The following is a 25,997-nucleotide window of genomic DNA, read 5'->3' on the forward strand; positions in this document are numbered from 1 at the left end:
AATGGGAATGCCAGCTACACATCTGGTGGAGGGTTAGTATACACAATATACAAAGAGTTCAAAAAATTAAACACACACAAAAAAACCAAACAAACAAAAAGTGGGCTATGGAATGAAACGGAATGTTCAGGAGAAGGAATACAAATGGCTAGGAAATGTTTTTAAAAGTGTTTACCGCCGGGCGGTGGTGGCGCACGCCTTTAATCCCAGCACTCGGGAGGCAGAGGCCGGCGGATCTCTGTGAGTTCGAGGCCAGCCTGGGCTACCAAGTGAGTTCTAGGAAAGGCGCAAAGCTACACAGAGAAACCCTGTCTCGAAAAAAAAAAAAAAAAAAAAAAAAAAAAAAAAAAAAAAAAAAAAAAGTGTTTACCATCCTTAACCATCAGAAATTCAAGTTGAAATTTCTTTGAGGATAAGATTTTTAAAAAAAAAGACAAGAAATGCTGACAGTGATTGGGGAACCATGGTGCACTATTGTGGAAGTGAAAACTGGTGCAGGCCCTTGGAAATCAGTAAGAAGAGTCCTCAAAAAGCTAAGATTATATCAATCATATGACCCAGTTAAATCATCCCTGGACATGCACCCAAAGGACTCTATTTCCTACTACACAGACACATATTCATCTGTTTTCATAGCTGCTTTATTCACAATTGCTAGGACAAGAAAACAGCCTAAACAGCCATTAAATGATGAAGTAGATAATGAAAATGTGGTACCTAAACACAACAGAATTTCATTTGGCTATAAAGAAAACTGCAGTCATAAAATTTGCAGGGGGTTGGACTGAGCTAGGAAACATTATAGTGAGTTAGAGAACCCAGACCCAGAAAGACAAACATTGCATGTTCTCACTTATATGTGGATCCTACTATTGAATATTTAGAACAGTATATTTCATTTGGAATATCTGTAGACTCCGAGAATCTAAAAGGAACGTGGGTAGGGGTGGGGAAGAGAGGAAAGTCCTAGGGGAGAGTACTAGAACAGGTGAGACACACGGGGAAAAATGATTTAAGAGCAGAGTAGGGTGAGCAAGCAGGATGGAGACGTAGGTCGGGAGAGGTAACACCAAAGGCTGTTTTCAAAGCCCATATGGGAACTTACTATTTTATAAGCTTCCTAAACACACACACACACACACACACACACACACACACACACACACACACTTATATGACAGAGATTAATTGGAGTTATCCTACACAGGGGATAACGCTACTCAAGGAAGTTCACGAAACAAAAAGCCCAGTGCCAGGTGTGAGATAGCTCCTCTCAAATTGGTTGCTCGGCTGGGCTGGAGAGATGGCTCAGTGGTTAAGAGCACCGGCTGCTCTTCCAGAGCATCCAGGTTCAATTACCAGCACCCACATGGAAGCTCACAACTGTCTGTAACCCTGGTTCCAGGGAATCAAAACACCCACATATAGACATACACGCAGGCAAAAGTCCAATGCACATAAATAAAACAAGATCTTTTAGCTGGGTGGTGGTGAATCCCAGCACTCAGGAGGCAGAGCCAGGCAGATCTCTGTGAGTTCAAGGCCAGCTTGGTCTACAGAGCGAGTTCCAGGACAGGCTCCAAAGCTACACAGAGAAACCCTGTCTCAAAAACAAACAAACAAACAAAAAATTGTTGTTTGTTTTATCCTATAGACCACATCCCAAAAAATACAGGCTAGGGCCACTGTTCTTGGTTTCCACCAAAACTTGGGTGTAAGTCTGCATTGCTGAAGACACCACATGTTTTGGCCACAGGACATGGCGAAATCAAGCTGGTACTGACCAAGAAGTTTTCTTTCAACTGGCTAGTTTTCACAGTACCAGAAGGTGGTATGCAGGCTGCTAGGCAAGAAAAAGTCACCAAGTCTTACCCAGTTGTTAACCCTGTGCTCTAAAATAACAACTAGCATGGCCAGATATGCCATAGGTACAATAGTGGTATGAATATTATAGGGTCAACCAAGCACTTCCTGACAGGATTTAAGTACCCTCCCTACCACTCCCATGCCCACTTCACAGGAGGAAATACATACATGACACTATAAATGTGGCCAGAACCTGTGGGTGGGGAGCTCACAGGCCCCAGGGATGAACCTATTACTATTATTTTGCTAGACAGACATAGTATAAAACTCAACTCTAAATTCTTATCCCTGTACCCAGACATTAGTACCTCTCTCAAGCCTCACCAGAGAAGGTTCTTTGTGCAGTGGATGGTGGGTAATGCAGAAACTCACAAATGGTCAAAGTACAAAGAGGACATGTCTGTAGAGTGTTTATTCACAAATGGGACCTCTATGTGACACTCTTTTTCCACGAGGCTCTGGGCTCATCCCGAAAGTGGGTTATAAAGAGTGTTAGAGCCGGGTAGTGGTGGCGCATGCCTTTAATCCCAGCACTCGGGAGGCAGAGGCAGGTGGATCTCTGTGAGTTCGAGGCCAGCCTGGTCTACAGAATGAGATCCAGGAAAGACGCAAAGCTACACAGAGAAACCCTGTCTCGAAAAACCAAAAAAAAAAAAAAGAATTAGTACTTTGATAATCTTGGTATGTAAATGATCATGTTTTTCTTTCAATTATAGCCATTGGCTAGTAGAACATGTTCGAGCAATGTCTAAGATTTTTACTTAGAGAACTGTTTAGTCAGTTAAAACAAAGTTCTCTAGGCAATACTGGTTGCTTCCTAATTAGACACATTAAAACAAAAATTTAAACTCCACTCTACAGATTTATGGATAAACTGAGTAACTATTCATAATATTAGAAAAAACATGGAAGATAGAATCAAGCTCTACAGAAACCATATTTATGTTCATAAACATCATCTCTTCAAAGTAACTCCAAAAATGGCTTGATATATCATCTTACATATTAAAATTACCTACAAAGGTATTAACTTGTCCTAAATTGGAACAAGTTGCCTAGTTCTCAAGAGAATTACAGTTATAATTTTTCAACGATATCCCAATAGATATGAAGGTGACTGAAAGCAGGGGCAGGTGGCTCGCCTTATTTTCATATTGTTAGCATCTACAGCTCTCCATTAAGTGATACTTTTTAAAAGCCTTACACTTTGAGCTAGCAAGGGTAGTATAAAGTTTCACTGAGGGTGAGCTGCTTAATTTGAGGACTCCCAGAAGACTCTGTCTGTAGAAGAGGTCTGACTTGGTTTTCAAATAATAAGTGAAACCCGATCCCTCTTGTGACCACTTGAAGTTTGTCTAGAAACAAACTTATTTATTGATATTGGATATAGCTGGATGACACCAAATTAAAACAAGGATACTTTTTATAAATTACTCACATTGGAGACACAGGTTTTGAAGGTGACAAAGATAGAAAATAAGTGTATAGGTTTCAATTATATTTGAGCTGTCCTACAGAGCTGATAAAGATAAAAATTCCTTAGATAACACTTCTATTGTTAAAATTTTAAGCAAATTTGCCCTTTAAAACCATTTGTCTTGAAAGGAATGACACTTGAAAAGGTAATACAAGCTTTCAATGTGTTTCATTAAGAACATTTCATAACTCATTCCATAGATTACTTTCTAAGAGAAAGTAAAAACATTTACATGAAGCATTTGAATATTTAACAAGCAAATGTTTACCTTAATGATTTTGAAATTCTATACACAAAATGAACATTTAACTTCTACTATAAAGTATATTTTTTAATCAGGAGATATCTCTGCAAAGTATCATGCCTTCCACTCTTGGTTTATTTAAATGATATTACTATACAATTCTTAAACTTCCAGACTTCTAATTCAGAAGTAAAATTACCATATACAGAAGGACCACAGGAAACCAGCCCTGTAAGCATGAGGATTGGATAAACAGAAATACCACAGGAAGCCAGCTCTGTAAGTGTGAGGATTGGATAAACAGAAATACCACAGGAAACCAGCTCTGTAAGTGTGAGGATTGGATAAACAGAAATACCACAGGACATCAGCTCTGTAAGTGTGAGGATTGGATAAACAGAAGGACCACAGGAAACCAGCTCTGTAAGAGTGAGGATTGGATAAACAGAAATACCACAGGAAGCCAGCTCTGTAAGCCTGAGGATTGGATAAACAGAAGGACCACAGGAAGCCAGCTCTGTAAGCGTGAGGATTGGATAAACAGAAATACCACAGGAAGCCAGCTCTGTAAGCGTGAGGATTGGATAAACAGAAGGACCACAGGAAGCCAGCTCTGTAAGTGTGAGGATTGGATAAACAGAAGGACCACAGGAAGCCAGCTCTGTAAGCCTGAGGATTGGATAAACAGAAATACCACAGGAAACCAGCTCTGTAAGCGTGAGGATTGGGTCTTAAGTGTATTTGTTCCTGATATTTGCCAGCATAACGAGGGCACATGAATCACTCAAAACAGAAAGCAGTTCAATTAAACTCGGCTATTCACTTATAAAGAACCAAAATAAACAAAACACTTTCTAAGAATGTTACATACTTCCAACTTGAAATACAACCAGAGGCAAGAATATGCTGTCATACACTGTTACTGAACACGGTACACTTACAAAATAATTCCTGAAACTAAAATTTTGTACAAAGAATATAATCGTACCTGGGTACCAGAAGATACAATTTTGTCCTACCAGTCCCTTGACACAATGAAAGTTAACTTTCTTTAATTGTCCTAAGCAACGCCAGTCTAGGGATTAATGCAATTGCAGTGTGGTAAGCTAATACGTTATTTCCAGTCCACAGTGCACACCTGAACACCAGCTCACAACAACAAAAACAGTGTCTGACGTGATACAAGATCTGTCCAAAGCAACGAGTGCAGGGTTAAGCTGGAACTCAAGATGGCTGTGAATTATAGTAAGTCACCTAAAGGCAGAGCTATCGTCACGGCAGTGGAGAGCACTGTCAGAAACTGTCCCAGAAGCCATCACAGATGCACTTACGGATCCTCGGAGGAATAAGATAGGAATGCCAATTCCAAACTTCTCCTGTAGGACGTCCACAGCAGAGAGCAGCTGGAATGCTTGGGGGCCAAAGTCTTGGAATGTGTCCTCTGAGTCATTAGTGGAATAGCAATGACTCAATCTGAAGAAGAGTAATAATATACTAAGAAAACAGACAAAGCATGTTCCTTTAGAAATAAAAAGATGCAACCGTGAACCATGTTAAAAATATCTCACGTGTCCAGTGCTTCCGAAACTACAAACAAAGCTTATTACACCCGAAAGCATGTGCATTATCTAAAACATGAGATATAAATCACAATACAGCAACCCACACAGTGCTTTCTCATACGCAGAAGCTAAGTTTCATGGAGGTACTCAGAAGACAGGCAGGCTCAAGGAAAGCAGAATTGCAGGATCCCAGCTAGGGCAGCTCCACGTGATCAATTATATAAATATTGGACACTAGTGTTACGTTACACCAGAAAAGGGGGTTAATGAAAAAGTTTCTAACTTAAAAAATGGCTATGCAGTACCATGCTAGTTTGAAACCTAATAATTTTAAAACACAACACGGGAGCTCATAAACTTGTCATGCTGGTACATTTAGCAGTTAAATTCCGTAGTCATCGCCAGGTTGATGCAAAATTATCATTAATGCAAACAAGAATTGTTTAGCTTGAGAACAAAAGAAATCCTTAGGGACTACCAACTATTACATTTAAATTACCAAATTCAACTACTTTCCATACCAGGCGTATCTTTAAAATAGCAATAGGAATGCAGTCAATATTCCAGATAAAAACATTCTGTTTAGATTTAAAAAAGAAAAGCCCCTGTTTAGGCTTATTCGCTCATTTACCTCCTTGGTGGGATGCTAGATGACTTTCTCTTCAGATGATTTAAAGTTATCAAGTCCTCATCAAGTGTGACCCATACTTTATCTTACCACTTTAAATATAGGTTATTGTGGTTATCGCTAATTTCTAAAAGTTTTTAAATTTCTATACCCAACAATACTGTTTCTGACCTAGAGACACAACTAACTCAAAGAGGTAGCATTTGTGCTTATTTTCTTTATAGTATAATATAGTTAAACCGTGCATATCCCTACGTGCAGATTCATCGAACCCTCACCATCAAGACCCAACAAATGCACTGCTCTCCAATCCAGTCTCCCTGTCTCTAACCTCTGCCAGCTGCGGGTGCTCCCTACAGTTCTGTCTTTCGGAGAATATGCACCTGGGACCACACTGTAGAACCGGGTTATTCCTCATTTAAATGTTTCTAGAATTTGTCAGTGAAGCCATGTGGGCCCGAGAGCTCTCTTCTCAGAGGTTTTAAAGGAAGAATTCAGTGCTTAGAGTGGTTAGGCGAGCATTCGGCTGTGGTTCACAGTGTCTGAACACTGTCAATTAGAGGACATTAAGAAACTGGTCCATGAGATCTGTATGACTGAGGTGCTGTAAACTGATTGGTTCAGAGAGTTCTCTTTGTGCCCTCTCACTATGGGGTTGCAGTAAAATTCTCCTTCACTTTGGTATTGGTAATCTGTGTTTCCCTCTTCTCTGTCAGCCTTGTCAAAGGTTTTTTTGACTTTTACAAATAATGAACTTTGGGGTGAACCAACTTTCCTCTACTGGTCTCGTTTTCTATTTCACTGGCTTATGCAATTATCTTTACTACTTTTTCCTGTTGCTTTTCCCCTTAGTTGCCCATTAAAGTAAATGCTTAGTGATCTGTTTGAAACGTATAGTCTTTAATGCTGCATTTAACACTACAAATTATCTTGGCAGAAGCATACTAGTTATATCCCAGTCATTCCATATTCTTATTACATGGGTTCAAAACATTTTCTGATTTGATGTATGACTTTGACTCACAAATTATTTAGAAGTACACTGTTTTATTTCTAAGGGTTTAGAGATTTCCCTTTTCTTCCCACTGCTGCTTCCTAGCTTGACTCCATTAAAGTAAAAAACATATTTATCCAAACAGAATATTTCTTCACTTGTCAGAGTTTGTTTTATGATTCAGAGGAAAATACATGTGCCTAAGTATTCCAGCTGCCCTTGAAAAGAACGGGTAAAATGCTCCTAAGAAATTAATTAGAACTGGTTTGCTGCTGGTCCTCTCTATTTCTTCTGTCTCCTCATGAATTTAGTGTGGGTTTAGTTTCGGGGCTTGGGGGGGGGACGTGGTTGTTATTGAGTCCTGCTTTTGCTTTTGTTCTTGGTATGTTAAGGCACAGTCTCCCCATGGGACCTAGGCTCATCTTGAAGTCACTGGTAAGGCAGGCTGGCCTCAAATTCTTGGTCTTCCTGCCTGAACCTCTGAGTCCTGCAATTACAGGCATGTCCTCACTCTTGGCATTCCTTATCCTGTCCATCGATTCTATCAATAACTTGTAAGCAGGTGTTAATGTCACCAAATACTCTTGTGGGTTTCTGTTCCTCCTTTTAGTTCTGTAGGTTCTTATGTGAAATCTGCACATTCCGGATTATGTCTTCAGGGCTATCTGGCTGATGCGTCAAAGAGGCTATGCTATGGGGCTCAGTTGTTTGGCCAGAAAATAGTCTAGATGCCACAGCAAAAGTATTTTGTAGATGTGAATACTGTTTATGATCAGATAACTCTAAATAAGGAAGTTATACTCAATAATCACCCTCTTTGAGTTCAAAGTCTTAGCAAAAACTGGTTTGCTGAACAAGAAATTCTGTTTCAACTCTGTAATATCAGCTCTTGCCTGACATAGTGTCCAGACCACTGACTTGTGCTACAAGTTTTAAGACTTGCCAACAATGCCCATTACCACCCCCCTTCTTCTCTGTTCTTTCCATCTCAACCCTCCTCTTCTCCTTGTGGTCTCTCCCCCCCACATGCCCTCGCCCATGCCAATGCCCATGCCAACGCCCATGGCCTCGTCCTTGCTCTATCCTTGGTACCATTTCTCGGAAGAACTCTGACACTTTCATATTGTTCCATGCCATTCTTTACCTCTGATAATATGCTTTGCTCTGAAGTCCCCACTGCCAATACTAAAACAGTGACTTAAGTTTTCTTTTGATTAGTATTTTCACAATGTTTTGTATTTCATTATTTTTAACCTATCTGAATAACTGTACTGGACCTTATGGAAACCATCAGATAGTATGCTTTTAAAATCCATTTTGATCATTTATGCCTTTAATGAGTATATTTAGGCCATTTATAGCTAATGCAACAGGTGACTAGCTAGGCCTACCATTTTATGGCTTTATTGTATAAAAGTAAACCTCTTCACAATGTTTTATTTTAAATAAAGTAACTATGCCATTTTTTAAAAACTACTCACCAGCCAATAAAAATGTAATGAAACATAATTTGAGAAGAAAGAGAAACAACAGTTTCTAGAATATTCATCAAGAAGAAATTTTTACCTGGGCCTGCAATTATCACAGCATTTTTCAGTCCCCATAATGTCCAAGGAGGCCTTCTGTAGTCGTTTGTCCTCAAAATGGGACAAGATGATTCTGAAGAAGAGAAAGTTTTAAATTAAAGAACAAATATGGACATATTAAACCACCACCCAGAATGAGGTTATTACCATCACTACTGTATTTATTTGAGACAGCAATACCTCATATCAATTTATTTAAACACAAATAAACACGTCCTAAAATTCAGTATGTATAAAGCAAATATTCTTTAAAAATACTTTTAATTAACTTTTTTAAAGTACCATCTAAAGGCCTATGCTTCTAACTGATAAAAACAAATAATACGTACTGTCGCCTGCATTGATTGGAATGAAGATATTTTTCCATTTTTACCATCATCTTTAATTTATATAATCGGAACTTTTCGTTGCGTATCTCAAGAAGGTGATGCCTGTCAATTGAAAATCACAAGACTATTTAAAATTATACTGTCAATTTTGTTATTTTATTTTTAATAACCCACAGAATCCCCCACTGTATTACAATAAAGAATGTTTCTATTCCCCTAGAAATGGCCTGTATTGTTCCCAGTCATGGCCCCTGACAAGAGAATTCCATCGATGACTTTGAAGGTTTTCAGTTTGATTCACAGACTGGATATGCCATGGTTCCTAGTGAGCTTTCTGATACATGGATCCTGAACTTTTCTCAGGAAATTTATCTTGTAGGTGATGTTTTATGAGAAAGTTAAAGCATCTATGTAAGGAATCTGAAAGAGGCTCATCATTCTAGTATGAACCTTTACACCACTGGCTTTTCAGAGGGCAGCTCAGTCCTCCAACGCTGTCCCCTCTGTGTTGTGGGGACACTTAAGGACAACAGTAAAGTATGAGAATTAAGTTTCTTCCTCGGCCAGTCATAACTAATTTTCTGGCCACGACACTAACTGTACTTAGAACCGTGGAATGACAGTCACAGCACGGTTGTTGGTATCTGTAAGTCAGCGCCGCTGCAGCTCAGCACAGCTGTTGCTTTCTGCCTTCCGTGACCAGATTCGTGTATTTCAAATACAAGGTGATGAAGTCCTCCAGGTGGTGCTGCACATCTCTCCAACAATCAAAAAGCCTGCACGAAGTGGTTTTTAGATATTGCAATATGAAACTCTTATTGAATACATAATAACTAAATGTTAAGACCGAACCTCATCATTATGGACTCCAGTCACTAATGTTTGCAATACCCAGCCTTCTGATTAATCAAAATATCTGTATACAATTCTCAAGGGGTTCTAGAAAGTGTGAATGTACAAATGATCCATTATTCAAAACTATGTTTTCAATGGACCATTCACAATCTATTTTTCCTCCAAATCCCCTAAACTGGAAACATTAATTCCTATGCTACTATCTAATTTTATACTTACTAGCTCAGAGATTTAAAAAAATAAGTTTTATTTAGTTTCCTCATCCTTCTGGGATAGAATCAAGAAAAAATGCCTATTCTCAGAACTGTATCTTAGTATATTTGGTTGGGATGAAATACATTTAAATAATCTTATCCATGTTCATTTACATGTTCATTTAATTTGAAAAAAAGAAACTCAACAAAATATTTAGTATTTTTATTCTTCTTTTGCTACTATTAAATTAGTTAAATATAATATTTCACAAAAAACAAATTTTAACAATTCTAAAATTATTAGCATCAAATCAGTTGCACATAGTCAAAGATTCATTAGATTAAGATTACTCTCTAAATGGTTCTCTTTGAAAGGAATGATGGCAGTGTCTACTGGATAGGAATATAAATAGACTAAATAGAATTATCGGGGCACTGCCTGTGCTATCGCTCTGCAGTAAGAAATACGAAATCACAGAATAAGGAATATAAAATCACACAATAGTGACTGAGGATGTGGCCTACATATGCTTGTCTAGCATGAGTGAGGTCAAGAGCTGATACCCAGCATCACAAATTAAACAAATAATAAACATCAGGAAGCTAAAATCACTGCATGATCACTTCGACAAATTTCTTTTCTTAGTCACAGAACTTTAGCATGAGCTAGCCTAAAACTTTTATAAATTACAGGGACCCTTGATGGAACAAATTCATCCTCAATGCTTGCTCTATTCTGCTTTCTCCTTCCCCTACAGTTTTAGCCCCTTTGTCACTGACACAGAGTAATCTATCTGTGTCTATCTAAAATCTATCTAAAGGTTCGACGACCTCATCCTCTGCACCTACTAACTCAGCACTTGAGATCGGTTAACCCAAGTTAAAGCCCTACCACACTTATAATGGTTGCACCTGCACTGAACATGCTGAGGCTTTTTTCTTGTCATAATTCTCTAAACATTACATATAAAACTATTTACACATCATTTACTTTGTAACAGATTTTATACTTAGGCTAGAGACAGCGTATATAGGGAGTACATAGCCATAAACAAATACTGTGCTGTTCTGTACAGGATCTGAGGGTCGTAGACCAACACCCATGTATAATAAGTGACAATTGTGGGGGTGTTCTGGAACCACCATTACTTTCTGACCAATCTTAATGAGACAAACCTCTTAGCATATCTTTTAAAACCCAAGTAAACCAGAACTATAACTACTGATGAGCTTGCACTAGAAAACACAGGCCTATAATGTTTCTAGCATATTAGCATAATGCACAAATAAAATAAGGTCTGGTGTTAAGCAACTTATATTTGATATATTCCAAATTTAATACTAGCTTGCATAGATGTGTTCTATCCAACTTACTTTAAATTAGTTTCAAAAAAGGTTGATCAAGACAGAGATTCCTGGCCTGGAGGGACAGCACAGTGGTTAGGAATGCTTGCTTACAGGGGACAGAGTTCAGCGCTACATGTCACAAAGCAAAATACACTGAATATTCCCAGAAGAAAGATCTTAGATCTTACCATAAACCTTTCCACTTATCTGATCTGACTCTTTGTAGCTACCACTTCTTCAGGGAAGTCTGACCTGACTTCTCAAGTTGGTAAACAGCATTCTCTAAACAACTTTCTTCATAGCACTTAACACATAGCATTTATCAAACTTATTTGGGCCAGAGGTGGTAGCACACACCATTAATTCCAGCATTCCAGAGGTAGAGGGATGTTTGTGAGTTCAAGGCCAGCTTGGTCTACATTCTAGACTGGCCAATGCTACAGAGTGAGACTCAGTCTTAAAACAAACAAGAACAAAGATATATTTATATGATCTTTAAAAAAACTAATAATCGACGGTTAGAAATGAAAAATGAGAACAGTGAAAAGAACACTATACATGCATACATACATACACAGTTCTCTCGTTAAGATCCAGCATTCCAACTAGACCGAGTCCTACAAAAGCACGCACCATGTCTGATTTTATTTACCTCTGCATCCTTAGCACTAAGTTCAGCTCTTAGAACATGGCATTCGCTCAATACCCTGAAAAGTGATGAAGATGAACAATGCCTGCCTGGGGTAGGCTCAAGAATCATTTTAATAAAATGAACTAATATGTCCACTTTAGACCCTAACTTACTCATCAACCTGGAAGAACCCTTGAGAACCCCCTTATATTGGCAGGCTCACTGCTTGAGCTATCCTGGCTTCTTTCCCTGGTTCCTAGAGATAAACTGGTAAATATTGCCCCTCAGATGCTGCAATTTTGTGGGAACCCACAGAGGCTATCTAGTGAGAAATTACTCAGGGTTAGAGAATCTGAGCTTGCCTTACCCAGCAGGACTGCATAAGGAGAGGATTTAGCCACAGGCATGTTTACCAGGTGTTTGGAAGGGTCTACACTTGGCTGTGAGGTGTGCTTTGATCTTGTAAGGGGGAGGTCTTTTGCCTCTCCCCTTGCATGTTATAAAAAGCCTTTTGAATAAGCCTTCGAGGCCACTGGGTAGTGATTCAGGCCCTCTTGAAGCTATCCTGAGTTTCTTTCTTCTCATCAATTAGGTCTCTCTTTCTATCTAGTATTTTCTTATCCCTCTCTCATATGAACCCTTCAAAAGGTGGGAGCTGGCCTCCCACACAAGTTGAAGCTGCTCTTTCAAATATAATCTGACTGAACTTAAGTGACAGCTTACTTAGTATTTAAGTTGAGTAGTTTCCCTTTTCTTGAATTTCAACAGCAAACACGAAAACTTACTATTTTATGAGAGCACTCTGTCAATACACTGTGACATGATTATCCAGGCATAGTCAACAAGGCAATTTTCACAGCTATGAGCAATGGCTGTGAAACTTATTAAACTAATCATGGAAACAATAGTAAAGAGAGTCGAAGAAGAAGTAAACATATCTTTTAGAATAAGCACCATCATAGCTCTGGGAGAAAAACTTAGCAAACCACCTGGGATCTCATGAGATAAAACTGGAGACATATCACCGAAGGATTTAAAGGGTGGGAACCGATCACTGCTGTACAACAGGACAGTATGCCGTAAGACCTGTGTTACGTTCAAGGAGAGTCCTGATCTTGTTAGCTCCTCACACTAACCGGATACTGGTAGAACTGAATCATCTCCTCTGTGACAACACTTACCACAAATACTCTTCATGGGTGTTCTGTTAGTTTCGCTCACTTTTCACTTGTGACCCCTTTAAATATACTCACAGATCACTTGAAATTTTAGACACTACCTCCAATACTTTATTGGAAAGGGAAAAAGAAATTTGTAAGGGAAAAGCAATAAGCATTTTTACCTAGTTAAGTTAAAGTCTGCTGGAGCCCAGAGTAAGTGACAAGAACTCTGAAGTCCATCACGGCCAGCTCTACCAATTTCCTGGTAATAGGATTCCATTTCCTTAGGAGCACCATAATGAATAACTTTGCGAATGTCAGCTTTATTAATGCCCATTCCAAAAGCTATAGTAGCTACAACACACTGAGAAGAAACAATAACACAGTGAAAATCACATTTCAACATAACTAAAACTTAAAATAATAAAACAATAGTTCGTTCACTGACGTAAAGGTGAATTCAATATAACTTCAATTCAATATAACTTCAACTTCACTTACAGACTGAAAGATTATCTATCCAAATACAAATAAAGGTTAGTGACCATAAAGTATGATTTCTATTCATCTCTGTGCAAAGCAAATAAAGCAGTTTCTTTGGATACCTGCAGCTATGAGAAATAGTTACTATCATAAATAAAACTTGTATTATTATGAAGTTTCAAGTGTCCTCACCTGATAACATAATGTCTTATTCTAAGAACTACATCATTCATGACTGCAGAGTAAAATGCAGTTAATGCTACATCTTTTTGATGGGTATAATATCAAGAAGATAAAGCTGGCAAACAACCTAATATGAATGAACCTACTAAAGTAGCATTTATATGACTGGGAAAAAAAACTCAGAAGAATTAGTAATGAGTACACAGAAAAAAAAACTTTAATAACAAGAATATAAAACAATAAGCAAAAATATAACAATATATTATAAGGATTAAAGACAAAGTGTTTAGGTTAATAACTGTATAACAGCTAACCCAAATTATGATGTAAACCAACAGAGAAGTACTGGATAATGCTCTTGTACACTGCAAAGATTTGTCACTTGTATTGGTTTAATAAAATGCTGATTGGCCAGTAGCCAGGCAGGAAGTGTAGGCCAGGCGACCAGACTAGGAGAATTCTGGGAAGAGGAAAGTCGCCAGCCAGATGCAGAGGAAGTGAGATAAGAACGCTGGACTGAGAAAAGGTACCAAGCCACGTGGCTAAACATAGACAAGAATTATGGGTTAATTTAAGTGTAAGAGCCAGTTAGTTATAAGCCTGAGCTATAGGCCAAACAGTTTATAATTAATATAAACCTCTGTGTGTTTACTTGGAACTGAACAGCTGCGGGACTGGGCAAGACAGAAACTTGCATCTACAGGGAAGGGAAAGGGGTCTAGGAACTCACAGGCATGGGAGGGAAAGACAGTAACACATATGAAAGACAAGTGAACTGCAACATTTTAAGTGAGGAGTCAACAGATAATCATAAAAACTAACAAAAAATTGAGATGGCAGTACAAGTCAATTATGACAAGATATAGCAATAAACTCCCAGAGTCAGTGGGAAGGACTGGGAGAGGGCACGGGAGAAGACACTTCACTGAAGACACAACAGAAGTAGCTGCATGTACAAATAAGATTAAAGTGTTGTTAATAACATATGTTCTGGGATGGGCCAGGAGAATGACAGGAAGGAGGAAAGGAAGAATATAGGAAATCAAAGTAAAACATGCAAAATAAGGATGAGAAAATGGTAATCAAGGCACAAATGTGGAAGTGAGAACTTTAGGCAAAGAAAACAGGTTCTATACAGCTAGTAATTAATAAGCAATAAAATTCCAACCATAACCAGATGATCTTTTCTTTTGATGTCAACTAATCTACTAACCAGATTTTCAAACTACTTTCAGGTATAAATTAAAGTTATTTTACCAAATAAGTTATTCATAATTTCATTCAAGAAAAGGTATCTTAAAATATAGGAAGGACAAAATTAAAGTTTGCGATAAAATTTGAGGACAGTTACATGCAAACAATGGAAAGCTAGATGCACTTGTGATTTGATTTGAGTAGACACTAAATAAAGTACTTTTTTTCTAAAATTATAAATAGAAAACAGTTTCAAGCATCAGTCTATCATATGAAGAGCTACAAAGGTCAGCTTCTGTGGCTACCATAAAACAGAAATCCATTGGAAAATGATAGAAATGACTATTTATACATTGTTACATAATTGTTACATTGATGGATTCAGTAAGAATTCAATAAACACTCAACAGAAAGTAATCAGTTCCAAGAGTCCCAGACAAAACTGTACACAAATGATAACATGTATTTCACCATGTTAAAAAAGGGAAAGGTTTAAAAATATGTGAAGCTTTTGAATAATGGCCAGGAAGGAATTTACAGGACCAGCTGTTAGACAAAACACTACCTGATGTTATCTAGAACACAACTATTGATATAAACTTTAATTTTTATAAGATGGACTCAAATTAGTGACTTTCTGCAATGGAAAGGACCACTGAAGAATTTTAAGCCATCTTTTAAAATATTAACGCTTCAATCAAGTTATACCTTGGCAGTATGGTGGTTTGAATGAGAATGGCCCTCGTAGGTTTGTATGATTGAATAATGATACCCGGGGTAGAACTGTTTGCAAAGAATTAGGTGATACGGTTTTGTTGAGGGAGGTAGGCTTTGAGGCAGGCTCTGAGGTTTCAAAAGCCTGTGCCATTCCAGTTAGCTCTCTCTGCCTGGTGCTTATGGATCAAGATGTGAGCTCTCAGCTGCTGCTCCAGCACCATGCCTTCCTGCCTGCTGCCATGTTCTCCGCCATGATGATCATAGACTCAACCTCTGGAACTGCAAGCCCCCAGTGAACTGTTTCTTCTGTAAGGTGCCTTGGTCATGTATCTCAGCACAGTAACAGAAAAGTAGCTAAGACAGGCAATAAACCACTTATCTTCCCCTCCACCCACTCCAAATTCCTCCTTCTCTGAGCCCAGTGTGCTCTCACAGGACAGTGTCTCTGCACCTGCTGCTCTTTCCTGGGGTTCTGCAGCCAACGCCTTTGCCCTCATTACCTACTGACCTAGGGAACTTGACAAACTTAGACTCTGCTCGGCTGTCATATTCCTACACGGCCACTCTCCCTCATCACAAAACCTGCTTTGCCAGAGCTAGTGTTTCCCCTCTGTGTTGCTTAGTAACAGACACAGTTTGTTATTTTCACTAAACTGTGTGGTTTACTACCCCTATTCTCACTATAGAATGATTGCCCTTATCGGAGCAATTACACTATGCCTAATTCAACAAATTATTTGAAAAATTGGGTAAATAAATATTTGATGGCTACTTCTATTTCCTATGAAGAATTCAGAGAAAGACGGTTAGTCCTCATACCTGAATCTCATCTCTAAGGAACCAATGATGAACATCCTTCCGTTCACTAATTTTCATGCCTGCGTGGTATGCTCTGCAGGCTAAGTTCAGTTTCCCAAGTTCAGCAGTAACTTGTTCTGTCATTTTTCTGGAAGGACAGTAGATGATAGTAGGACCTTCAAATTCCCAGGCAGCACTGTGGAGAGGGCGGAGACGGAGAAGGCAAACACATCTATCATACGTACGCTTCAGAGTATCGGGCTTTTATATTTCACAGTCTTTGCTTTCTACTCAGTCTTTAAGGAGTCAGCAGACCCAAAAGCCAGTGCTGGAGCTCTCTGAAACCCCAAACATGTGGACAGACAAACATGGAAACAAATCATGTGAGGTCAGAACTCTGGCATTCAATATTGGCCCAAATTAGAGTTAAAATCAGCAATCTGGTTGTTTAGAAGAAAACTTGATTTTCAAATTTATAAGGTCTGGCTACAAATACTTCTCGAAAGGCAGCACAGTGGACTTGTCTTTGCTTATTTAAGAGGTAACTGAATAGTTTCATCATTGCATAAAATATTACATAAGATTTAAAGATAAAACATTACTCCAAGGTTTAAGGATGTGTCTGCAGATGATAAAACTGAAAATTATCTATAGAATATATCAAGTAGAACCAAGGAGATAGGTGTGTTGGAAGAGATTATAGTAGTCTGGCCTAAAAATTAATCTCAATTAGCAGAATTAACATAAAAATGAGAAGAAAGCATTTCCATAGAATATTGTTAGGCAAACAAAGGCAGAAAAATAGGAAAATGCAACATCACAAAAGAAGATGGGGGAAGGCACTTTAAAAACTCAATCTTTAAGAAGGGAGAGAGTCACTATAAGGAGAAAGAGCCATAGATATTGAGAATAATGTGCATTGAGAAAGGACCAGAGGTTAGGGGTTAAATCGTGACATAATTGTAGAAATGTCTAGTTTAAGAGAAGCCTTTGATAAGAGGGCTTGTCCCTTTGCTGTAAAAGGAAAGTGTAGTATAATATATTCAAGGAGACTCTAGAGTAGCAAAAACTATTCTATTCATTCTGTTCCTATTCTGTTCTGAACAATAGGCATAGCTCAGTTGTTACTTAAATTATTCCCTAAGATCCACAACAAGAACCAGTGCTTCCTTGGCCTCGGGTCCGTCTCTTCCACTTTTATCCTTTCTGGAAGTGCAAAACACTAACAATACTTTACGTTCTTACTTACCTGGATTTCTTTTGTGCTTGTACTGGCAGGAGAAAATTATTTTACTTTATTCAGACTACTTCATTTCATGAAAATAGCAACTTCTCACTCAGCAGGCAGGCCAGAGAATACGGCATTATAAAGGTTCTTAGCATACCAAATAAAACATACAAAATATATTTAACAAAACAAGTCCTAGAAGCACAATGGCCAGCTTCATCAGTACAATGAAGATCGGCAGCTTCCTCGTCAGTTAGACGATTTAGCAAGCTCACTTGTATAAAGCACCTGGGGTAGTCCTTAAAACAAGTCCCTATAGCAGAGGTAGGTCATGTAATTAGTAAAGTAGATAGAACTCATAAGAAAGGTTCATGTCTTATTTGTTCATTTACTTGTAAGTTATTAAAAATATATGCCCTATTCAAGTTATAGTATAAAATAAAAACAATATCAAAAGAATTAGTTCCTGCCCACCTACCCTTCTGCCCCTCACAAAATATATATGCTTTGAACATCATGGAAGAGTGGACAAATGGCTTGTAAAAACCAATGGTCAGAGAAAATTGGGGTGAATCGGTGTCTCCTGGACAGGACAGGACCACTGCACTCATGAACTCAGAGCAGCTGTGGTTGTCTGCACAGGACCAAGCCAGTCAGCACTCTACTATGACGTGAGAAGGACTCTGTGAGCCCCCACCCCTAACTGAGGCACCAGAGACAGCTGATAGTGTCTGAGATGGGGAGAGTTAAGTCTCCTTTAAGGCTACAGCTCCTGACTAGCTGTCCATACACCTGCGGATGGCCCCCTACCTAGAAGTATATGACAGCACAAGTAAGAATGGATATATTAGGGTTTTTATTGTTGTTTTTTTTTTTTGAAAAAAAGATAGTTGTGAAGTCAGGTAGTAGAGAGATGAATGGATCTGGGAGGAGTTGGGGAAGTAATAAAGGGTAATTACAATCAAACTATGTTATATGAAATTCTCAAAGAATTCATAAAAATATTTTTAAATGTCCTTTAATCTAGGCCACTGACCTGATTACGTAGTATTACACTTAACTTGAACCAAAGCTACATAAAATTTGAAGCAGCAAACATATAGAAAAATTTAAATAATTTCTTTAAGAAGAATTTCATCTGTCATTATATCTTTACCTTGACTTTTGGACAAGAAATGGCTTTAGATCTTGAAGGATATTTCCTGTTTTTTGTCTAACTTCTAAGTACAGATTTGGTCGATCAAATCCAGTACAGGTGATCTGAGGGTTTTTCAAGTTTAAACAACGTATAATATCTTCCCGGATCGAAGAACTTGCAGTAGCAGAGAGGGCAATGACTGGAACCTGGGTAAGATACAAGGTAAATGGATTTCAAAATGACGGGAAGCGCATTGATTCTCATTGTCCTCTCACAAAGCAACAGTCATGACAACACAGGAACCATGTCCAAGACTCTCACGCTATTGTTTTGTTTAAATATTTATTTCTTTTTGTCATGCGGGGGATGAAACCCAGGATCTTGGGCATGGTATGTGAGTGCTCTTCCACTGAGCTACACGCCCTGAGTAAAGAAGAAAAAATGTTTTTAAAAGAGAAAAATGATCTCCTACTTAGGAACACTAAACCCGTAAGATTTCAATGCAATTTATCTTGCCCTATTAAATTAAAACTACTTATTAGCCGTCTATACTCTAGTGTTGATAGAAGCAGGGATTATATTATATTTGGGATTTTTTTTTAATAATCTGTAATTCACAGTTCACAAGCCCTGGCAGGTTATAATTTAATAACCTAGCTACATAAAACAATTTATCCTTTCTTTGGCAAGAAGATTTCCTCACAAGTTATACTGGCATACAGCTTTTCAGCTGTAGAAGCAACGTTCTCAACAGTCTTGACAACCTCTCTTCGGGTTCAATGAGTTATCAGTGCCATACTGTACATAACAAATATGGAGAAAGTGAAATGTGTACTGACTGATTCCTCAGGGCACCAAGTCATAGTCTATTTTCAGTCTAGCAATTCTTCACAAAATGAGCAGCAAAATCAGGAGGCACAGTAGGTAGCAGAAAAAAATTAATATTACTTTCAGAAAGTAAAAGGTAGGTGAGCGAAATACCTCCCATATAAATGTCTCATGTTTTATCACTATTATAATGGGAATTACATTTAATCATGGTACCACTGCATTATCAGAAGAAAATAAGTAGTCTTAAAATTTATTTCTAAATCATTAGCCATTCTATTGCTAAGAATACAATTCTCTTTTTAAAATGATTTTTTACCTGTTGTAGATAGAGGAAACAATATCCTCATAAAATTGGTTACTTAAATATACTGTGACTACCTCACAAACTAATTTAAGCATTTATCTTATAGCTAAGTATAAATGCATGTGCAGCCTGCCAATTTACAAAGAAATATGTGTATAATTTGACTTAAAATTAAAACAAAATACAATTTCTTGGAGAATGAATATGATCCAAGTTCATTAAATATGTTATGGAGATATAATGAAACTCATTATTTTGAACAATTTAAGTTAATAAAGATAAAAATGTTCAGTATAAAATAAATATTACCAGTAAAAATACTATAGATTTAGACAAAGCTTCAAGCATTACTTAATTTTTGTGAGTTTAGAAAAATAAAGCTTATTTTCAGCCATACACAGAGAGGAACAGTTAGATGCCTGAAAGTGTAGCTCGGTGGGAGAGTGCCTAGCCTAGCACGTACAAAGCCTTGGGTTTGGTCCTCAGCACTAAATTAAGGAAATTTTGGTTCTCAGCACTAACCAAGAAATAACTACTCTTATAATTAATATAACTTAATTGCATTAGAAAGCATCTGAAGTCATATAAAAAATAAACTAATTCAATGAAACCAAGTAATTGAAATCATTTCTTTGAATTGTCAATTTTTAAATTTTATGAAACCACTTTAAAATGTAACCCCAAATTAATTTCATTTATTTCGGGCTAACAATTGAACTGTTCTCTGTATTGGGAATGTATCTGTTAATGACTAAGTCATGAAAAACTCAATTTTTAAAGAAATTAGTTTCTATAATTAAGCATTAAAATGGATATATCTATGTTAATATAAGACACAAACACAAGTCTGAGAATAAGGAATGTTTAGTATTTAGAGAATCTTATCAGATGTGGTGGCACATGCCTGTAACTCCAGCACTCAGGAGGATGAAGGAGGAAGACAGCAAGGTTGGAGTTGGCCCCAGCTACACAGTGAGACCCTGTCTACCAAAAAAAAAAAAAAAAAAAAAAAAAAAAAAAAAAAAAAAAACAAAACACACAAAAAAAAAACACCTTAGCTAACATTTAAAAAGGAAATGTTAAAACTGCCTATGAATTTACATTTTTAACCTTACATGAACCAAGAATTTTATCACCATAAAGGTTTTTATCAAACACTTTATAAATGTACTAATAAACTCCTTGCTTAACTATACATGCAGATAAAGAGAAGTTTTAATATACAGCCCATTTAAAAAAGAAGATGAGGTTTGCTTTTATTAAAAACAGACTAGGCCTTCTTAGAAAGAATACAATGTATGAGTAGATAGATAACATGTTTATGAAAGTAAGGAAATGATCATAAATACATTTACGAAAAGCTAGTAAGAAAAAAATTCGGACAAAAGCACTCACAGTAGTGAGACAACCTAAGTTGGATAAGACTACTATGCTTCAAATTCTGCTTTTGTCCCTTATTAGATGTGGGACTTGACTGTTTAACTCCCTAAGCTACAGTTTCTCTCCTCTGTAAAACGGCTATAATAACAGCATCAGTCTCATCAAACTAAATAGCAAGTGAGACAAAACATCAAAATGTGCTAGGTGGGTGTGGTGGTTTGAATAAAAATGTCCCTCACAGGCTCCTAGGGGAGGCAGTATTAGGAGGTGTGGCCTTGTTGGAGGAAGTGTGTCACTGGGGGTGGGCTTTGAGGTTTCAGATGCTCAAGCCATGCCCAGTGTTATTCTTCCTGCAGCCTTCAGACCCAGATGAGGAATTCTCAGCTACTTCTCCAGCACCATGTCTGCCTGCATGCCACCATGCTTCCCACCATGACAATAATGGACTAAACCTCTGAACTGTAAGCCAGCCCCAATTAAATGTTTTCCTTGATAAGAGTTGCTGTGGTCAGTTTCTCTTCACCAATTTTTGGCAATACAAGCAACAAAATATAATACATATAATATAATGCAAATTAATCTTATGACACTATACATTTAGGTGGCTCTTAATTATATACTCCATGACACAAAGGTTAAAAATACAGCCATTCTGTTTCCAAATTAGATCATGTGACTAGTTCACACTCTGTAAAATACACACAGATTTTAGGTATTTATTCTCTTGTGCCAGTTGCTCAGTGTCTACTGTGTGCTGGTCCTTTCAATGGGTCCTTGGGACAAAGTAATGGGAAGAGCCAATGTGTCTCATGGACTTCTAACATACTTCCTCCTGGTTGGAGACACACTTTGAAGGCTATGTAAAGCTTTTACCTGCTGCTCCTTCTCTGGGCTCACTTTCATGATTCCCTCCAAATGGGCTTTTTGTGTCAACTGTTTGGTTGATTTCTAGTATTTTTGGATTCACTATAATAATTTGGTGTGATGCATCCAGGTTTACAACAGTAATCCCAGTGTGATGGCTCAGAACACTAAGACCAAAGACAATGAGAAAACTGAGATCCCACAGGTGGCATTTCTTGCTACTCCCTAACAGAGAAGTTCTTAAAAATCCAGGGGAAAGGATCCTCCACTACTTGAAGAACAACCTGCCAAGACTCTCAACTGGAGGAATACGCTGCTTAATCACTGAAAGAACTGAAAATGATCTCATTATGTATAGAGCTAGACATAATAAAAGATTTAATTCCACCTGAAGAGTGTTCAAGAACTGCTTAAAATATTTAAAACTCCTTTAACACAATTCTGGAATCAAAGGCCTAGGAAAGGATTACAAAAGCACTCTTCCTGATTTCCAGTTACTCAGCTCTCTCTATCTCTTTAAACCATTCTAACTTAGTGGAAACCAGGCCCGCAGGGCAGTGTCTAGTAACCTGCACTGTGAGAACACCTTCACTTGCCTCCATGTGACCTGTGCTATTGGCACCATTCATCTTCCTGTATTACTTGTATCTTTCTAAGTATAATGTATCACTTGTTTCTATTGCTTCTGCTTACCCAGACGTGGAACTTAACCCCTCACTGGACGAGGAGCTACTTAAGGTTTGTCCCTTTGAAATCATTTGTTTAGGAATCAGCACAGTATACTATAGTATAGCTATTTGCCACCCAACTCTTTTATAGCTACCTATGTAGAAAAGTTACTTCATTAATTCCAAGCTTTCTGGCCAGAATTCATTCATTCATTCAAGTAATTATTGATCAACTGTTAAGAGTCAGGTACTACCCCTGCTTACATAAACCAAAAGAAATAGAAAAACTCCCTCTTGTTATGGTTTAGATACAAACTGTCTTATCCATGTGTAGAAAGGTGACTCTCCAGGCAACAGACCCAACTATTGAGAGGTGACAGGATCATGAGGGCTCTAATCTGATCCAGTGGTTTAATCCAGTGATGGATTCCGTTAATAATCTACTGCCATGAACATGAAAGACTCTATAACATAAAACTCAGTGAGATGCGGTTATCAATTTTTGCCTTTATTTGGTGAAATGGCATAGGACTTTGCACAGAAGATACACATCTAACAGACATATTCAGAAGTATCACTTTGACTGCTGTACTGAAACAGACTGGAGATGGAAACCAAGAGGTTACTGTAATAGCCTAAGTGAAAGAAGGTGTAGGCTAGCACCAGGGATATGGCAGGGATCATGAGAGAAGTGATCAGAGTCTGGATACACTTGGAAGACCTCACAAGATTTCCTTAGTGTTGAAATGTACGGTGGAGAGTGGCAAAAAGTAAAGTTACCATGTATAGTGTGTACCAGGTACACACTTGCAATCCAGGCACCGGGGAGACTGAGGCAGGAGAATCTCTAGTTCAATTGTGGTGAGAGAGTCTGAAGAAAAAGCATCAGGGTGGGAAGGTCACCAGAAGTCAGTTTGGGATAGATTAAGTTTGAAGTATCCATTAGGAACCTACATGGAGGCAACTGTGTGTATATACACATCCTATAAGTCTCCTATAATATGTGTGATTTATATTCAATAAAATGGCTAAAACAAGATGTAGTGACAATACCAAATGCTGGCAAGCAGACAGAGGAACTCAGTCATATGTTGGTGGTATTAACCCACGACAGGGATGTAAATTTGAGAGTTCTCCATAGATGGATGGCATTTAAATCTGTATGCTATATGAGACAGCCATGATGATGAACACAGAGGAAGGACCGGGCATGCCGACCTTAATCAAACAAGAGGTATAAAGAACAGAAGAGACTCGAGGAGAAGGGCATGGGGGGAAAGAAAGAAATCCAGGAAAGTGTGCTGTTCTGTGACAACTGAAGAAATATGATAATGACAATGGCTATCTTGATGGAGGGTCCTCAGGTTACCCCAGACAAGAGGGCCTGACCCAAAACCAAACCCACACTTAGACCTCAAACCACATTAGTTTTCTTCTCATCCCATATTCACAGCTGCTAGCTGTAAACATTAAGTTTTTGCTATTGTTGATGAGTTGTTTTGTTTACTTAATTCCTGCTCAATCAAATCTTCATGAGAAACCCAAACAAAAAGAAGTATTTTTAAAGATAGCAATTTGCTATTAATATCTAAGATTAGTGATTAATGAAACTGAGACAAGCTTACCAAAAGGATAATAACATTCTATGTTTTTCTCTGTTTAACCCATTTAACTGTGAAATGTGCTCAGGAGGACCTTTCTATCATCAGGATCTAAACAGAGGCCATTTTGTTTATTCAATCAAAATTAATACAGTGGACTCAAGACCAAGAAACAAACTGACATAAATACATCCAAATGATTTTCAAGAAGGGGCAAAAGCAATTCAATAGTTAAAAGGCAGAGTTTTCATCCAATGGGGGGGAGGGGAATTCCTGTTTCTACATCTCATAGCATGGGATTAGACACATGCTACTATGCTTTCTATGGACTCTGTGGATTCAAGCTCATGTCTTCACACTTGTATGTATGGTGAGCTCTTTACCTGACATGCCATCTCTGCACCCTCTTAGACCTAAATTCAAAACATACACATTTTGGGGAAAAAAAAAAAACCATAGGCACAAAATTTCAAGATCTAAGACTAAGGGACAAAATCCATAAAGGAAAAAAAAATCAATATTCTGGATTTCATCCAAATTTATAGTTTTTTCTTTATAAAAGACAATGTGGCTGGGAATGGTGGTGTCCTTTAATCCCAGCACTCAGGAGGCAGAGGCAGGCAGAACTCTGTAGTTTGAGGACATTCTGGTTTACAAATTGAGTTCCAGGACAACCAGGGCTACACAAAAAAACCCTGTCTCAAAAAAAAAAAAAATAACATAAAACTTATAGAGAAATATTTACAAGCTAAATATCTGACCAAGGACTCGTTTTTTTTAAATTAAATTCTTAGAAGTTAACAGAGGGAGTGAGGAGATGGCTCAGTGAGTGTTAGGACCTGAGTGCAGATCCCCAGCACCAACACAAAAGCCAGGCACAGCATGCACACCTATAACCCCAGGATTCCGGAACAGAAAGAACCTAGGAACTTGGCAATCAGCCCTTCTAGCACAACTGGTGAGCTCCCTGGCTAGTGAGAGACTCTGCTTCAAATAAAATGAGGTGGAGAGCAACAGAGGAAAACACCAACATCAACACAGGTGCTGCACTGTAGAGTACAGAACACACACACACACACACACACACACACACACACACACACACACACAACTCTCTTTCCCCATCTCTCTCACACACACTTATTAGGAAAAAATTTTAAAAACACAACCCAATTAAACCAGGAATTTCACCAAATAAGTAAAGAAGCATACGAAAAGATCTTCAAAACTGCAAGCTATTAGAAAAATGCAAATTGAAAACACAAACTATCACTGCACCCCTATCATAATTGCTAATACATAGCAGTAAGACAAAACAGTACAAAAATGAGAAGAAATTACCGTTCATACACTGCTAGGAGGGAGGACACAAGGAAGTGCAGCCAGTCTGGAAAGAAGTACTGTGGATCTTCCTAAAAATGAAATAAGCACTTCCCACAGGACCCAGCACCCACAATCCTGACATTTATTCCAGAAAACAAAAAACTTATGTACACAAGTTATATGATCATTGACCTATTGAAGGACCCTGCAGGTATATACAAATGTTCACAGTATCCTCATCCGTAACATCCTAAATCCAGGAAACAACACAAACGTTTTCTACCAACTGTGATGAATAGGATGATGCAGTCCACACCCCATTTTATAATGGCCCATTAGTCAAGAACAGAGTAACTGCATTTTTGTGGAATGTTTTAAAAAAGAGAATGAGAGAAATATATGTCAAACTCAT

General features: G+C 38.0%; 1 protein-coding gene across 3 annotated transcripts in view; it reads right to left on the reverse strand.

Moving 5' to 3' along the window:
• Wrn (WRN RecQ like helicase) overlaps positions 1-25,997 on the reverse strand; it is a 111,470-nt gene that overhangs the window by 29,719 nt on the left and 55,754 nt on the right. For all 3 annotated transcript variants that reach the window (XM_052751977.1, XM_052751976.1, XM_052751979.1), the window contains 6 exons: positions 18,633-18,820; positions 16,270-16,444; positions 13,056-13,237; positions 8,687-8,788; positions 8,338-8,430; positions 4,919-5,060 (listed from right to left, as the gene is read on the reverse strand). In XM_052751977.1, the coding sequence (XP_052607937.1) occupies positions 4,919-5,060; positions 8,338-8,430; positions 8,687-8,788; positions 13,056-13,237; positions 16,270-16,444; positions 18,633-18,820 (882 nt within the window). The remainder of the gene's footprint in view (positions 1-4,918; positions 5,061-8,337; positions 8,431-8,686; positions 8,789-13,055; positions 13,238-16,269; positions 16,445-18,632; positions 18,821-25,997) is intronic.

The sequence above is a fragment of the Peromyscus californicus genome, unplaced genomic scaffold (assembly GCF_007827085.1).
Source record: "Peromyscus californicus insignis strain IS unplaced genomic scaffold, ASM782708v3 Scaffold_23__1_contigs__length_62951481, whole genome shotgun sequence".
Lineage (NCBI taxonomy): Eukaryota > Metazoa > Chordata > Mammalia > Rodentia > Cricetidae > Peromyscus > Peromyscus californicus.